The sequence below is a fragment of the Pocillopora verrucosa genome, chromosome 2 (genome assembly GCF_036669915.1).
Source record: "Pocillopora verrucosa isolate sample1 chromosome 2, ASM3666991v2, whole genome shotgun sequence".
NCBI classification, from domain to species: Eukaryota; Metazoa; Cnidaria; class Anthozoa; order Scleractinia; family Pocilloporidae; genus Pocillopora; species Pocillopora verrucosa.
The window spans coordinates 11,466,292-11,482,001 of record NC_089313.1 but is presented as its reverse complement, the minus strand read 5'-3'; the positions used below and the strand labels follow the sequence as shown (position 1 = coordinate 11,482,001).

The window sequence follows — 15,710 nt, the reverse complement described above, 5'->3', positions numbered from 1 at the left end:
TAGCCGGGCGGGGAAGGGGGGACTTTGTCCTGGGGTTCCTGGGTATCCGTGTACCCATAAGCCTCGCAAGGGTAAAAGGGGCGGACGCGAAAGTGAGTGTTTCTGATAAATAAATCGATAACCTGTTTTACTGTTACTTTGCTTTGATGTTGGTTTTACAACACTCAGCTGAAATGCCCTCTGAAAGAAAACCCAGTTTACTGGGCATATTTGAAAAATATTATTTACGTTAAACCACTAAACTTTTCTTCGTCTCGTTTCTGAATCATCATTGTATTATCTTCTTCCTGAGTCCTGTTCATTAAATGGCTTTCCGTTTTTCCTCTTATAACTGACGTTCCCAGTATTGCACGTAGCAATACATCGTTGCTTCTCCAATTGTTATAGTACCATCGCAAGAGCAATTGTAGGTTCTCTTTCCAGCTGAGATGGTGCTTAATAATTTAGCAACTTTCGCGTCGTTTGTATCACAGCTTACGCCAATAAAGATTTTATCCTGGCGGAAAAAAAAAGACAATAATCATGATACTGATGATAATGATAAAGCACGTCAAGAGTTCGAAATGTAGATGAATAAAACTATTCTTATCTCTTCAATGGGTGCACACACGACGTGACGAAAGCCGACGCCTACTACCTGGGGAATACTTATTGTGAGTTTTCCATGTCAAAATCGGATATCACAAATACAGCCTACAAGTCTGGGAACCTAAGAAAAGAAAAATCCAAGTATTTGCTAACACTGGCCTTTAAATGTACGCTGGACTACTGGTTCCCTCAGCGGGCTGGTCGTTCGTGTAAAATCGATTTTTGTTGTCACTTTTAGGGCGAGAAAAAAAAAACTGATATTTTTAACGCTTTTTTGTTCTATTTCAGGCCAAGGAAATCATTGTTCCGTGTGGGATTAAAGAAATAGCCGTAGATACACTTAAAGGTATGAAATTGTCCACAAAAAAAAATACTTTATCTTACATTTGGCGGCAAAATGAACTTTTCCAAAGAGTTCGTACTGAATTTCGAAATAAGTTGTTAAAGGTTTTATTTTCTTTTTGTTTTAATGGTGATGGAGATTTAAAACTTAAAAGATAGGAAATTAGCTTTGATTCTCCAGTCGATGCGGCCTATGGCTAGAAAGTAATAACTCAACTTTATGACTTTAAGTGAGGCCTTACGACATTTAGACAACTCCTTTGACAGGTAAATATTGTCTCAAGTGCTAATATGTCGTAAAGCAATTTTCAATAGTACATTTTTTTGTCAGAATCAAACAACTTTCACAATCCTCAACTCAAATTACATCTGGTTCCGTCGCTGTAATTTCTTGTTGGGCGATTGAGTTTGCTGCCATACCGGTGCTGGATAAAGTCTTAAAAACACAGGAACTAGCCCCGAGTCCAAGTGGGCCCTGGATACCATTGAACCCAGATGGCCCACGAGGGCCCTGAACACCGGATAGTTCAAATGGTCCTGCAGGGCCCTGAGTACCATTATATCCTGGATGTCCGGGAGGTCCGGATAACTGCAATGATTCACATTGAAACAATAACAATGATAGTCATGATGATCAGGATAACGGTGGTAATTATAACGACAGTGACAATGAAAAACCTGATAATAGCATCGTAGAAGAGGAGAAAAACATAATTGAACTCTTACTTTTTCTTCCACGATAACATTTCAACGCAATGAATACATTGCTGACATTTCGATAACTTTTAAAACGTACTCTTTTGGTGTCTGGATCAATTGTTCTGACTGTGGTAGTTGTGTTAGAGAACTAGGATATTCCAGAAAAGATTCATGATGTGAAGGAAGTTATATTTTTACTACCATGCGCTTTTTTACCATGTTAGGCTGGATTGGGGTGAATACGTTTTCCTTGCTCGTGTGCGGTTTTATCAAATATCTCCCTTCCTTTGTTTTTTCAGATCGATACAAAATGAATCATGTCTTTTCTCAATTAAAATGACGCCATTTATAATTTCTTAGAGTTTGATTGGCAGTAATCTTGTCGTACTAAGAGATCCCAGAACGTTTCAACAATTTCATTCGAAACCTCCATAGTATGAATGAATCTTATCTATATTACCACGTGCTTGTTTATCATCCTACTGCATTAAGGTGCACTCCTTTTCACTGTTCAAGCGCAGTTATGCAAAATCTCTCTCTTCCGCATTTCTGGATCAAATTTCCCTGTTCATGCGCAGTTATGCAAAATCTCTCCTTCCCGCATTTCTTTAGATCGAAACAAAACTTAGACATCGTCAGAAACTCTTATTCTGTTAAGAATCTCCAACAATAAAAGAAGTTTAAGTCTGCACTTGGGTTGAGTTTCAAATGCTTAAGATAAAGTTTTTTTTTCTAAATATTTTTTTCGGCCGTTCAGCCTTCTTCAGGTTAAAAATTACAAACTAAAAGGCTATTTACAATGATTGCGACTTATATACAAAACAGAAATTTTAAGATTGAGGTTACGTAATACAACAAAGGTATAAATTACAAACTGAGAAGGGTTAAACAATGAAAGACAAGTAAAGAACCATGGGTGACATGTGAATACAAATAAGTGACAAAAACTAGAGAGAGAAAAAAAATCTCACTTAATTAGTAGTGTTTACTCCGGAGTAACAAGCTCCCCATTGAAGGCCTCTGAATGAATGTAATCAGGTAAAAATCACAACAGGATCCCAGGATTCAGACAGTTGTACCAAACCACTTAAGCCACGCGATGAACCAAAGTTTTTTCCATCTTTGCTATTAAAAAAGTAGTCCTGAGACATAATGGACGTCTCGCTAACGAACCACTTTTTCCTGTACTTGTAACATTAATAAAAGGTTCTGGTGGAAAAGACACCTTATTTTATACCACTGATGACAAGCAAAAAGGTCATAGGGGTACCCCGGTTAAAAATATATTGATAACTCTTTTAATTAATACCAGTTCTAATTTAAAGGAGAAAGTTATAAGAGTAAAATGAAAGTTGTCTGTACCACGAAGCATGCCTTTACTGTTTAGACTGGGAGTCCTAAAGCTTTTTAAGCATGTATTCGAATATCTTATGACGATAAGCCCACCAACCACCCCACCCCGTGCTATACTGTTTTCACCCAGCGGCTGGTCAGCGGTCACGTTTATGAGGTAAAGATAGCGATCGTTTCCTGATCACCGTTCTTGTTGATCCGAAAATCAAACTACCAGCGTGATATTGCCTCGAAGATGAAGCAGTTATGTTATTTGATTCGTACTTCACATTCGAGTCGAAGCTTGGGTGGCACAGGTCATTTCTTACGGTGGAATCGACGAGGGGAATTCGAGCACAAGTTGTAGTTTTTGAATTGTTGGAAGAAGTTCATTTGAATCGCTTTCGTATGTATTTCTGACGGTCTTAGATCTACCTGCTTGATTTATATCTGCTACGCTTCATGTTGACGAGTCCCTCAAAATGGCGACCAAACTTGGAGATTGCCGAAAATTAGGTAAGTTCACGGAGTTATAAAGCTTTCGTAAAGGTCGGGCCGCAAAGTTTTTTTCTGTAGATACCTTTTCTATGGCACCTACTTGCTAGCTATGTTAGTTGGATCAGTTAAGAACGCCTCACTTTTTCAAAAATTCACCTTGAATTTGATCGGTTTTCGCGTGTGTGACTTAAGCGAACCGATAAGGTGTCATTCAAGTCTTCCTGTTTCCTTGATTGAAACATGATGTTCACAAAAGTCGCCTCGATAGATAAGATAGAGTTAATATACATGGCTGGGTTATTTGTTTTTTTCTGAGTTCCGTAGTTTTTTTGTAAATTGTCCTCCAAACTTGTCTCAAATTAAAGTCTTGAAAAGTGTCACGACAAGCCTTCGGTCGAGTGAAATTTAATTTCCGCAAAACTCTGAAAAATAAAGAGTTCCGATCAAACGGATTGTGGTTTTAGTATAGGTACACGAATTTCTTACAACACACAAGAAATGAGCGAAATCCGTGTCTCAAGCAAAATCGACCGGACCGCTCTTACAGAGACACTCTCTTAATACAGGGGTATACAGCAACCACGTGAAAACTTCGTGGTCTCACATCTTATCGATGATCCTCATCTGCTATGAAAATATTCGTTTTCAGGGACATTCGTCTGATAAATGCGCTCGTTGTTTGTAAAATGAACAATGTTGGTAAATTTTGCCATCTTGCGGAATGTGAGGAAAGTTCTAAGCACACTGTAGTGAAAGATTTATCTTTCATATTAGGATAAAATTTTAAACGTTTGAAAATCGTTGAATCCTAACTTCGAGTCAGTATTCAATCTGTGATCAAAATCTTTTGCGCTTTAACAAAACGGTAATGAACTAAAAGAACGATGTTTCCATAAAACCGAGCAAAGGAACTTCCAGTACACAAAAAAAAAAGAGAAATAAAGTCTTTGGCCTGGCCTACACTGTGGACGGTAGATTATACTCAAACTGTCGATTACTTCTCAAGACTGAAAAAAAAGGGAATTTCTCTTTAATTATTCTTGTATTATTCATGAAAAAGAAATAAAGTAATGTGATCTTAAGGGTGTTCATTGCAAGTACGTTTTGACAGCCAGTACAAAATATCGAGAAATTAAGAATGGTGAAATTAGAACTCATACTGTAGATTATTCCTTTCTGATTCCTTTTGATTTTCATGGATTTTCCAGGGCTGAATTTGCATTTTTTTAATTGTCTTCTTTTTTCTTAATCAAAGCGAATAATGCACCAAAAATAAACCAGCGAGTCAGGCTTATTTTCTAAAAATCAATGAACTTCCTTTTCAATTAAGAAGGGGCCCCCTTCCCATTTCTTTTCTGTTTCCGGCTTAAGTCAAGAGACTGAGGAGAGAAACTTTCTGACGGAGTTTTCTCACGCGATTAGAGAGACCAAAAGTTTGGTTCGATCACAAAATCCTGCCACAAATTCTTAATGACAATGACACTTTTTGAAAAGACCTCTGAGCTCGATATCAAAGGAATATCAAACATGAGTATAATTTTAGTCGGGTACAACTGTCTATCACTTGAGGAAAATGTGGAAAAGGCAGAAAAAAACTGAGTTTTAAAACCAAAACTGTTGGACATTAAAAAAAAGGTTTTTCGTGTCATTGTCAATTGATATTTATTTGTTTCTACCTTGTATAAGCTTTCTTAAAATTGCTTTTAATATTTCAATCGTAACTGTTTTAAAACTGCAATTAATTCCATTGTCATTTCTTTTAGCCCGTTTGCAGATAATCTTCAAGTTCGCTTTAAAGTTTGTAAGACTTGTCACTAATTTTCAGACTGCTTCAACATAAAGGATGTACAAAAATAATTTTCGCTTTTAATGTTCACCCTCAAAAAGGTGAAAAACTGAAATCAGTGAGAATACAATTCAACCTAAGGGTAAACTGTTTCTTTTACATCACGCGACGAGATGAATGAACCAAAAAACTAGATCAAAGTAATTTATTTACGACAGTGTCTTCACTGAATGACTTAGTGAGTAAGTGAGTTAACATTTGCATATCATACTCACAACTAAGAGCAATTCTACGCTTCGCTGAGCTGCAAGTTAACAAAGTCGATGTACTTCAACGCGGAAGCTGTGTCAGTCTAGTGGTACACATGGTCTACAAAGTCTTGCGTAAGAAGATAGGTCAGCCTATGACGCTTAAAGCTTACGAAGAAAGATAGTGTATTTTCTGTGAGGAACAGACCGTTATTGACTGATTTCCTATAATCTTGTCATAGTGTTATTGATCAGAACGCTTACTTTTCAAATGGATGTAGGCTGCGAACCTCTAACATTAATTTTGTTCGATTGCTTTGTTAGGCTATACAATAAACCCAAACAACTTTGGTTAAAAATCAAGAGATTTTTCTAGTAGTATTAACTAAGTCATGGTATATACCTGCATAAAAGTGGGAAAAAGAGGATTACAATCTTTTTACTACAGTCACGTTATCACACACACCTTTGTGTAGTAGATACCTGCTAAGATTTTTAACCAAAAAATTTGTCGATATTCTATAAAGATAAAAAACATGCAGAATCGTATTGTGTGGTTCTAACATTAGTCAAGATGTTTTGAAAGTTTTTTTATCTCTTTCGAGCTACAAAACACTTATAAATCATGGCATGGGTTGTCCTCATTACTGAGCTTTAACTTTACGGTCACATATGGGATAAGTAACTTTTTTATCGCAAAGGCATACATGAATGTTTTTTTTTGGTCCTGTCCTGTGAGTATTAAGTCATGTTATGTTGTGCAAAAATCGCCACTGAATGAAATGAATTCGTCACAAAGCCGGAGTTCGTCAAACCTCTGTAGCCTCACATATTGCTCATCATTCTCATCAACTATTCATCTGATAAGTAAGCTCGTTACTTGGTAATAGCTTGCTACAACAATATTTTCAAATGTTCCATGCCATAATGCGGAATGTCAGGATATCCTCCAGACAGTTGTGTTAAAAGGTTATCTCTCTTGTTAGCCTTAGAATTGAAACGCTTAAAATTTGAATGCATGTAGCTTGATCCCTAGAGGCTTTATTGTAAATACATTCTGACGGCCGGTAGAAATGCAGATGGAAAACGAAGCATTATAAAGATACTGCAGACCATTCTTTGCAAGTTTCTTTGCGGAATACTGGCAATACAACATCATTGATTCCCCAAGATTATCAAATGCTCTAATGAAGGGATAACGCTCGAAACGTCTGCTTCAGAAACTCTTTACGATGGCCAATCTACATAGTCAACTCAGCTGGTAAAGCCAAATTATTTTGCAATACCCCACAAAAGTTTCTCTATAAACTTAACCCGTTGATTAATGTTGTTTATAGAAACTATGCATGGGGAAAGTTCTCATAGCAAAAGTGAAGATTAATGATGATTTGTTTATCTTTGTCCTGTGACTTTAAGGTCATATCACGTTGTACAAAAATCACAACTTAAGTAAAATGAAAGGTGACAAACCGAGTTGATCAAATCATTGTTACCTCAAATCTTGGCAATCATCCTCATCAGTTACGAATAAATTCGTTTTCAGCCATATAATTTAGATAAATGAGCTCATTACTTGGTGATAAACTGTTAGAGGAACATTTTCAAATGTTTCTAGAACGTTATAGTTAAAGGTTTATCAATCCTTCTTGGGTTTTTAAGAAACCCACGACCTTTCAAAAACCCCCCTAATTGATGACAAGACCCCCCGACACACGACCATTAATCAAACCCAAGCATGGGGCTTTTTTTTTTTTTACTAAATAAGATGAACAAACGAAACAGTTAGATCAAAAATCACTTAAATAACAATTGACTTTCACAGCGTGACAGTCACATAGTCCGTTTCAAAAAAAACTGTGCAGGTCAAATTAATTTTACAAGTTTCACCAAATGTGATCCGTTGATGTAATTATCCTCTTCTTTACTTATTTTTTGTTTTAAGTCGATATTGTGAATTCCAACACTTACAGTTCGTGACAAAAAGTTTCCAGGTGTAAGAGACCCAGCCCGTTTTTGTAACTTAACATGTGTGTTCCTGTTTGTAGTGACTTATTATGAATCTAGATTATCAACTCATTTAGTATTGTGTTACTAAAAATAATGTTTCCCTGATAACAGGAGAGGATGGCAATGGAAACCTAACAGCATAAGCCATGATAGCTTTCATGAGCATCGCCTTACTTGTTGCCCTGTTCCTGCTCAACTCAGATCGCATTCAGAAAGCCATCGAGATATCCAGGGAATGTTTGATTTTGCTAAATAGCACCGATCAAAATAGCAAGGACCAATTTAATTCAGTACTGCGACAGTTTTACATCGACATCTATACGCTTCTTTTCAACTCTTATCGTCATATCTCCGACCACATAAGTGCGGAAAGATACGGCAGAAAACTGTTTGTCTTAAACAGCAAGTCTGGAATTATGCTTTCTAAACTTAACGAAATCCTAATGGAGTGAAAAGGTCATAGACAGGCCTACACAGACTCCCCTGTGTGTTTTTACGTTTGCGACGCAAAAGCCTTTAATTAAAGCTTCGCTCTGACGAGTATGTCTTTGAGCGATTTACCTCTTTTGTATGATATAATCGGAGGCGTTTTGTAAATTGTTTTCAGCAGTGGCTGATTTTGGATGAGGTTCCATTCTTGCATCAGTATTTGTTTTAAATTTTTAACCCCTGGGTGGTATGCTGTCACAAAAGGCAATATTTTGCCTTTATTTTTTTTGGTTTGTTTTTTAAGTGTCGACTGCCTTGCGGCAAACGAGACCTCAGATAACGTTTTTTCAATTAGGCTTTTTGAGTAACCACGTGCTTCAAGTCGTGTTTTGAAGTTACACATGGCCTCCTGGAAATTTCTTTCCGAGGAGTTTGTTCTTAGAAGTCTGATAGCTTCTCCTTTAATAAAGCCTTTCTTAACACCTGGCGGGTGGCAAGATGAGTAGTGTGTATATTGAAAGGTCTCGGTCGGTTTGTAGTGAGTTTTGACGTCGAGGATAGCTTCGCTTTGGAATCTTTCACCTTTGTAGACAACCGTGTCTAAAAATGTGATTTCAGTCTCTGAGATTTCAGCCGTGAACTTTATATTTGGATGGAACGTGTTAGCTTGTTCTATGAATAGATCAATGTCTTGTTTACGAACATCCCACAGGGAGAAAACGTCGTCAATGTAACGCTTCCATACTCTCGGCTTGATACTGCTTTGGTGAAGCAGTTTTGTTTCAATTTCTGCCATAAAGAGATTGGCGAAAGCAACCGCCATTCGTGTTCCCATGGCAGTTCCAAAACATTGGAGATAGTTTACTCCGTTGAACTGGAACGAATTTTCTTTCAGTATAAGCCCGAGCATTTGTTTTAAGTAGTGGGACGGAATGGGAGGGCTGTTATTGTGGTATTTTCCGTATGCTTGGCATACTATTGTGATACCCTCTTCTTGTGGGATGTTTGTGTACAAGCTTGTTACATCCATTGATACTAAAATAGTATCATTTGACACTTGCGTTTTCTCTATAAAGTTGATGAAATCAGTCGTATCTTTGAGATACAATGTTTGCTTTTGAGCAATAGGCTGTAATAAATGATCCACAAAAGATGATATCCTTTCAGTTGGTCCTTCGCAGCCCGATATAATCGGTCTACCCACTGGCAAAGGTTTGTGGATTTTTGTTAAAGTGTAGAAAATCGGTATTCTGGGCGGATTGGGAGTCTGTGAAAGCCACTTTTTGTCATATCGTCTATATGTTTGCCATTGTGCAGTTGAGCAATAAGCTCATTAACTTTTTTTAATGTGTCTGTGACCATGGGGTTTTCAAGAGGTCGGTAGTGGTCTCTGTTGTCGAGCTGAACCTGGGCCTCTTGAATTTTGTCCCTCTTGTTGAGAATCACTGTTGTGGTGCCTTTGTCAGCACGTTTAAGGTTGATGGCAGTATTGTTTTGCAGTTCTTTGACTGCTTTGTGTTCGTTGTATGACAGGTTGTGTTTTGGCTTTGTTATTTCTATTTCAGCAAGGCTTAACTTGATATTTTCGAAGTAGCGTACAAGGGCAATAGAAGGTTGTACTGGTGGTATCCAGTTTGATTTGACGTGGAAAGGATGTGGTTCCTTGTCATTCCCGTGGAATATATATCTAAGTCTCATTCGCCTAGCGAATTGTTCGAAGTCACGCGACAATTGTTGCCTGATCTTATTTTCATTTGTCACGGGTGTTTCAATAAATTTAAGCCCTTTTGCTAACACGCTGACTTGGTGATCAGTTAATGTGTTGTCTGAAAGGTTTTTAAGGTATTTTTCATTTTTCTCCCTTTCTGTAGTCACTCGCTTGTGCAGTGTATTTTTTTTACGCTTTTTGCGTTTATTATTCTTGGATAGCCTTTTTGCTGCAGTGGGTTTGGCGACTGATTTTTCAGAGATGACACTGTTGTACTTTTCAACATGTTTATTATCACTCTGAAAGCGTGTACATATAAGGTCTTTCAGCTCTGAAAGCTGATTTTCTATTTTGTCTATCCTGTCGACATCAGTATTTACAGTGTTCCTCAAGGGCGAACGTGATCTTTCACGTGTATTTACATTGTATTGTGATCGAGACTTGGCAATATTAGCCTTTTCAAGTTTGTTCTTGTGACTAACAAGTCTACGCTGATGGAAGCGCACTAGGGCGCTAACGTATTGTTCTTCGGCGTGACTTTTAATAGCGCTTATTTCCTGTCGAAAGGTTTCGTCAGGCGTGACGTTTGCCTTCGCCTTGTATTGAAGCGACTTAGGGCAAGTCTTTTGTTGTAAGTGTCTCTCCAGTTTTAAAATGGAGGTTTCAGTTTTTTGCTTCTTGAACTGGATAGCGCTGATGGTGTCTTCATGTTTCCTCTTCCTTGGCTGCCGCGTGGATCGGCTATTCCTCTAAGGTTTTCTTTTTGACGGCTTTCTTTTTGAAGGCGTAGACCTTCGTTGCTGCGTTGTTTGGCTAATTCAGCTTTATGCCTTGGCTCGAGTTGTGATGCTGGAGGGCTATCCTCTGGGTCCGATTCTGGGTTCGGATCAGTGTACGTTAATTGCCATCGCCTCGTCCAGATTTGGACGGTAGTCTGGCGTTTTTAGTGGCCGCAATGGTGTTTCAAAAGCTGACATCTTTTTCAGGTAAAACTGAAAGTGAAGTATATCGCCTAGCAGGACCGGCGGTTTCGATTCTTAAAGAATCTCTTCAGCTGCTTTGGTAAGTCTATATATATTGTGTTACCATTATATATATTGATAGCTAACCGCAAGCAACCTTAGTTAAAAGTGGGCTAACCCGAGTGCTCTGTAGGCCAACAGAAGAGCTAGTTAGGCCAACCTGAGTGCTCTGAGGCTAACCAGAGTACAAGTTTGGCTAATTGGAGCTGAAAAGTAGGCTAACCAAAGTGTTAATAATAGGTAACCCATAGCTAACGATCGAATCCTGGTTCGAAGTTTAGGTATCCTCAATCTAGAGCTGATAAATGTTATAATCACATCATCCATTCGACATACATGTACATACCAAGAAGATCTACCTTTATTGATTTGTTGCCAGCCAATCATTCTGTACTGGATTGAAAATTTGCTCTGTATACAAGCTCAGAGTTTCTGTGAGCAGCTTGCATGGGTATTATAGGGTCAGGCCCAGCCAGGGGGTTCCCTGTGTTGCTTGCCTGAATTAAAAACCTACGGTGTCATTATTTTGTCTTTATTTCTCCACCTTGTTGTTGTTGTCGGAATTTTGGTGAACAAGATCTTAATTTTTTCATACTTTCATATATATGCCACAGCTACTTTTTGGGCCATGTCCCCTGTAGGAATTTACCCTGGCTGGGCCTCTATAGGGCCAGCCAGTGAAAGAGAGCAAAAAGGGAAGGGTTTCTATTGTAGCTTAAGGCATTTTGAAATACTTTATTTTAATGTGGTACATTTATGTAGAAATGGATTAGAAATGCCAGACAAAAGGAAAAGATAAATTCTAGAGTACAAGCAGCTCCAAAGCCAATTAAGATCCCAACTGGTTCACATGGCTCACACTCCTACAACATGTTCTGTTCAGAGTATTTCAAGTCAGGTGAGAACCCTGATAATGTTTTCAAACACTAAGGACAGATTATTTACATGCATTATAACTATTATAGACCATGGCTAAAATATAGGGTAACATTAGAGGTGTACAGTCCTGGGGCATGGGTGTGCAAACCCCCCCCCCCCCCCCAGTTTAAAAAGTTTTCAAAGTCCAAAGGTGCCCATACGCCTATGGGTATAATTAATAAACCTCTACTAGTCTATTATTTCTAAGAAATGAATATTGTGGTTTTCTCTGCTAACTGTGCCTGTTGGACATTTATTTTATTTTGGTGCCAGGATACCAGATTTAAATCAATAATGGACAGTGGTCTTGTTAAACTGTGTCTAAACCCCAGGGGGGGTACTTGCAGGGGTGGGGGTCTGACAGAGCTCTATATTGCAACCCAAAAGGGTTTTCATCCTCAGCTACTTTTAACCTTTGACATCATAATAGAGTTGTTGATTAATTTATTTTCATTTTTAGTTGATGCAATATCTTTGATTGCCGAGGAAACTGAAAATCATGCTGTGACATTATAATAATCAAACCAATTGAATTGATATTCAGTGGAAGTGAAAGCTTTAATTTTTTTTGCTAGATGAGTGCAAGAAATTGTCCTTGGCTAAAAAGAACAAAGAAGCTGCCAAGAAATGGTGTGACATGACATCTGCAGAAAAAGATGCATTCAAAGGAAAAGCAGAAAGTTTAAAGGCCCCTGTTTCAGAGCTTAGTGGGGCTCAAAAATCTAAGTTGATATCAGTTCACAGGAAAAATCTTCTAAATGAGGTAAAGGTTTCAATCACTTTATGAAATAATCTCCAGCCAAGCTAAATTCCAAATAGGTAGCATAAACCATGCAAATTCAGAATAACTTAAAACTTTATTAAAAGTGGATGAGTAATTTCTAATTATCGTACTCTGTGGGAATTAATGCAACATGCAGATGTTTGTGTCCTTTTGAGTAATCCTCGTGCCACATTTTTTCATCTGCTTCAGATCATGTTTCTAGAAGACTTGGGCTGTGAATCTTCTCTGATTTTTCAAGACACTTCAGGCCAAGTGTACAACTTTGGATCAAGTGCAGGTTTCTCTTTCTTATGCCTGAATCCTGACATCAACATCAAATTCCGAGACCACTTTGGTATATATTATTACTTTGAATTAGTAATATTATAAACATTGAAAGTGTTCTATTGATTTGTTGGCATGCAACTGTATTAGCAGATGTTTATATAGCTTATACTATTAAGTGTGTCATCCAATTGACGAGATTATTCATGATTGTAAATAAGGTGAATACATCATCAAAATAGACCTGAAACTACATAGTACCTCTGTATTTATTTATTTAGCTTGCACCAATGAGAGGTACACATACAAAGATGTACAACAGCTATTCAATTCCAAATACAGTAAGTTTAAGAATATATATATTATTCACTATAGTACAGATGTGAACATGTAATTGTTGTCATCATCATTGTCATCATCATCATCATCATTATCATTATTATTATTAGCTATGATAATAACAACAAAGCTGATGATGTCTATAACAAAATCCTCAAACCTGATTGGTTCTGAACAGTGAATATTTGTAATAAGAAAACTGTCCAATTTGGCCTGTGTGATTACAGCTGCTTTTAACTGGACAGGTCAAATCTGACAGTTATGCAGCCAATATAAATCCAGTAGAAAATGCCACTAGCTAATGAAATTGAATACTTATTCTTACCTTGTGTCTCACATTTTGGCAAAGAAAGTGTCATATGGGACATGTGGAAATGGTCAATAAGACTTACTGTCATACATTTCAGGGGTAATCAGGCTTATTACTTGCCCAATTACTTCCTGAATTGTACTCACTCAGTGCTATTATCATTACCAATCAATGTTTCTCTTTCTCTTGCACAATAGGTGAAGCAATAAAGAAACAGGCAGCAGGGTGCCGTATCTACGTGGGGGTTTTACAGTAGAAAATCTCCCAGATGGCATTTTCTTTAAGAACCCTTCCATTATGGCACTAAACAACTCCAGGCCATAATGGAAAAAAAAAGCGAAGTTAAATTCGTGATTACCAGTAATGCAAATGTAAACTTGCAAAGCAACAGGGATTTTATTCCCTCTCCAACTCAGCCTGAAACAGTAGTCACTCTTCTGTCCAGGATAGTGGACAGAAAATGTGCAGAAAGGGTAGTTAGACTGTCTGACAAGATTAAAGAACAAGATGTGGAGGTTGTGGAGTTGAGACTTGACCAGGAAGAGAGACTAAGATTAAATGAATATAGTTTTTATTTTGAAGATGATGCATGGCTTGCTGTTGGTGCTAATATTCAACACTCCACAGAAGCACAAGGGCTTATTGTCCAGTGTTTACTGAGTCAGAAGATGAGAAATTCTGGCTTTTCTACACTATCCAGAATCCATCAAACTAGTCAAAGCTTCATTTACTTACAAGATAAAGGGTATTGGCTTGACTTACAAGGCCAATCCAACTACAAATTACTGAACAATCATCAGGATTATGTTACTTATTGCCAACTTGATCAAAATGGACCCTATGGACCATTATATTTTTTGCAGGGGATGGAAATTTCAGATGACCAGTATTTTAATATACCTGAAGTATTTAACAATGCAATATTTGCTGCCTTAAGAAGTAGCACTTTTATTTAAAATTTAACAATATGTACTTTTCAATTTAATATACCTTTTCTAAGAACCTGTTGGAAAGCCATTTTATAGCCAGCTGACATACAGAGAATCCTAAATTGTAGTTCTTAAATTGTACTATTATCAAACTATAGATAATGATTAGCCTAGAAGTTTGTTTGCTAATTTGTTTGATCATTTTCAGTGGTCCAAGTGGTGTGTCTACAAATGAATACAAATCCGTATAAAGCACTTTTATTACCTATTACAATAGGCTACATGCATGTCATACTTTCTAACAAAGACCACTTGTAGAAGCTTGATTGTACAAAGAAAACCAGAAACATTACATTTGCCATTTTTGTGTACTAATGATAGTACTTTTCAGAATCTTGGCCAATATTGTTTACTTTTGGTAGGTGGTAATCAAAGCGTTGTCCACCCAGTTACATCCCTGTAGTGGACAACATCTAATGGGCCTCTTGGTTTTGCTGAAATATAGGAAAAATGCAATGTGTCAAAATGGCATGAATTGAAAAAAGTCAAGAATGCTGTGTACAGTAGAGAAAACACTCATTCTATGTAACTACAATGAACACAATCCTCTGAAAAACAGAACTGAACAATAAGAAATGTAATAAATTACCTATTTTCCTGATTTCTTTGGCCTTTCCCTGTTCTTTTCACTCTTTAAGCTCCTCAACTTCACTCTTACTCAGCTTATGTGCATCTTTCAAATGGTTGGAAGATTATTGTATTCTTCTGGCAAATCTGGAAATAAAATTATAGAAAAATAGATATGTGAATATTTCATTTTGGATCATCATGACTGCTTAGCTTGTTATTGCAAAATGACAGCTAGTTGAGATCATCATTTAGATAGGCCAAGCATTAGCATATGACCTGCAACATATCTCTCTACAAAGAATGATCTATTCATGGTAACATTGTTTTGTGCAATAACATTCCAGATGCCCATACACAGCTGTGCTCATAAATATTCCAGCAATGCTGCAGATTGTTTCCCAGAGTTTTCAGAGTCATTTGACCCACCCTTATCAGAAAAGAAGAGAACATCTAACCAGTATATGCAGAAGTAGAACATTTTTTTCAGTTTTTTTTAATACCCTGGTGAGTTTTTAGCCTGGGTTTCCAACATGAAATTTCCCACATGCACTGTAGTCTAGCCTATACTCCACCAACTACGCCAACTGTACTGGAGGGTGGTTGGATAAGGGTGGTGAGATATTATGGGATACAATTCTAAAAAACCGTCTTAGGCTGAAAGAGCAGGTGAAAAGTTAAGTCAAAAGGAAAATTAAAATAGGCTGGTTGTGAATATAGGAATAATGCTTAACAAGTGCTAAACAGACATAGTTTGACGCTACTCTGGTTTGGCAGATTTAAATGAATGTAACCGAAGACGTTACGATTCATAGACCCAACTTTCTACGACTCCTGTCTTTGCCTTCATCAGGGGTGATGCTAAACGCTGCAACAAGAG

General features: G+C 37.4%; 1 protein-coding gene and 1 pseudogene across 2 annotated transcripts; one reads left to right on the top strand and one right to left on the bottom strand.

The window, feature by feature from the left end:
* Positions 1 to 6,702: 6,702 nt before the first annotated feature.
* On the bottom strand, positions 6,703 to 9,627 carry LOC136279204 (uncharacterized; annotated as a pseudogene).
* Positions 9,628 to 9,726: 99 nt separating this feature from the next.
* Positions 9,727 to 13,907, top strand: LOC136279205 (uncharacterized). Of its 2 annotated transcripts, none has more exons than XM_066162798.1 (7): positions 9,727 to 9,771; positions 10,624 to 10,699; positions 11,422 to 11,557; positions 12,153 to 12,340; positions 12,551 to 12,695; positions 12,907 to 12,966; positions 13,472 to 13,907. In XM_066162798.1, the coding sequence occupies exons 3-7, from the start codon at positions 11,530 to 11,532 to the stop codon at positions 13,528 to 13,530; spliced, it is 480 nt and encodes a 159-aa protein (XP_066018895.1). In that variant the 5' UTR covers positions 9,727 to 9,771; positions 10,624 to 10,699; positions 11,422 to 11,529; the 3' UTR covers positions 13,531 to 13,907. The 2 variants fall into 2 exon arrangements, with proteins under 2 accessions (XP_066018895.1, XP_066018894.1); XM_066162797.1 differs by lacking the exon at positions 9,727 to 9,771 and adding an exon at positions 10,144 to 10,268.
* Positions 13,908 to 15,710: the final 1,803 nt, after the last annotated feature.

What these genes read in the sequence shown, in the direction of transcription:
- LOC136279205 (XM_066162798.1), top strand. Translation starts at nt 11,530, where the DNA reads ATGTTCTGTTCAGAGTATTTCAAGTCAG. An exon ending in TTCAGAGTATTTCAAGTCAG is followed by an intron (nt 11,558 to 12,152) that starts GTGAGAACCCTG and finishes TTTTTTTGCTAG; the next exon opens with ATGAGTGCAAGAAATTGTCC. An exon ending in CAAATTCCGAGACCACTTTG is followed by an intron (nt 12,696 to 12,906) that starts GTATATATTATT and finishes TTATTTATTTAG; the next exon opens with CTTGCACCAATGAGAGGTAC.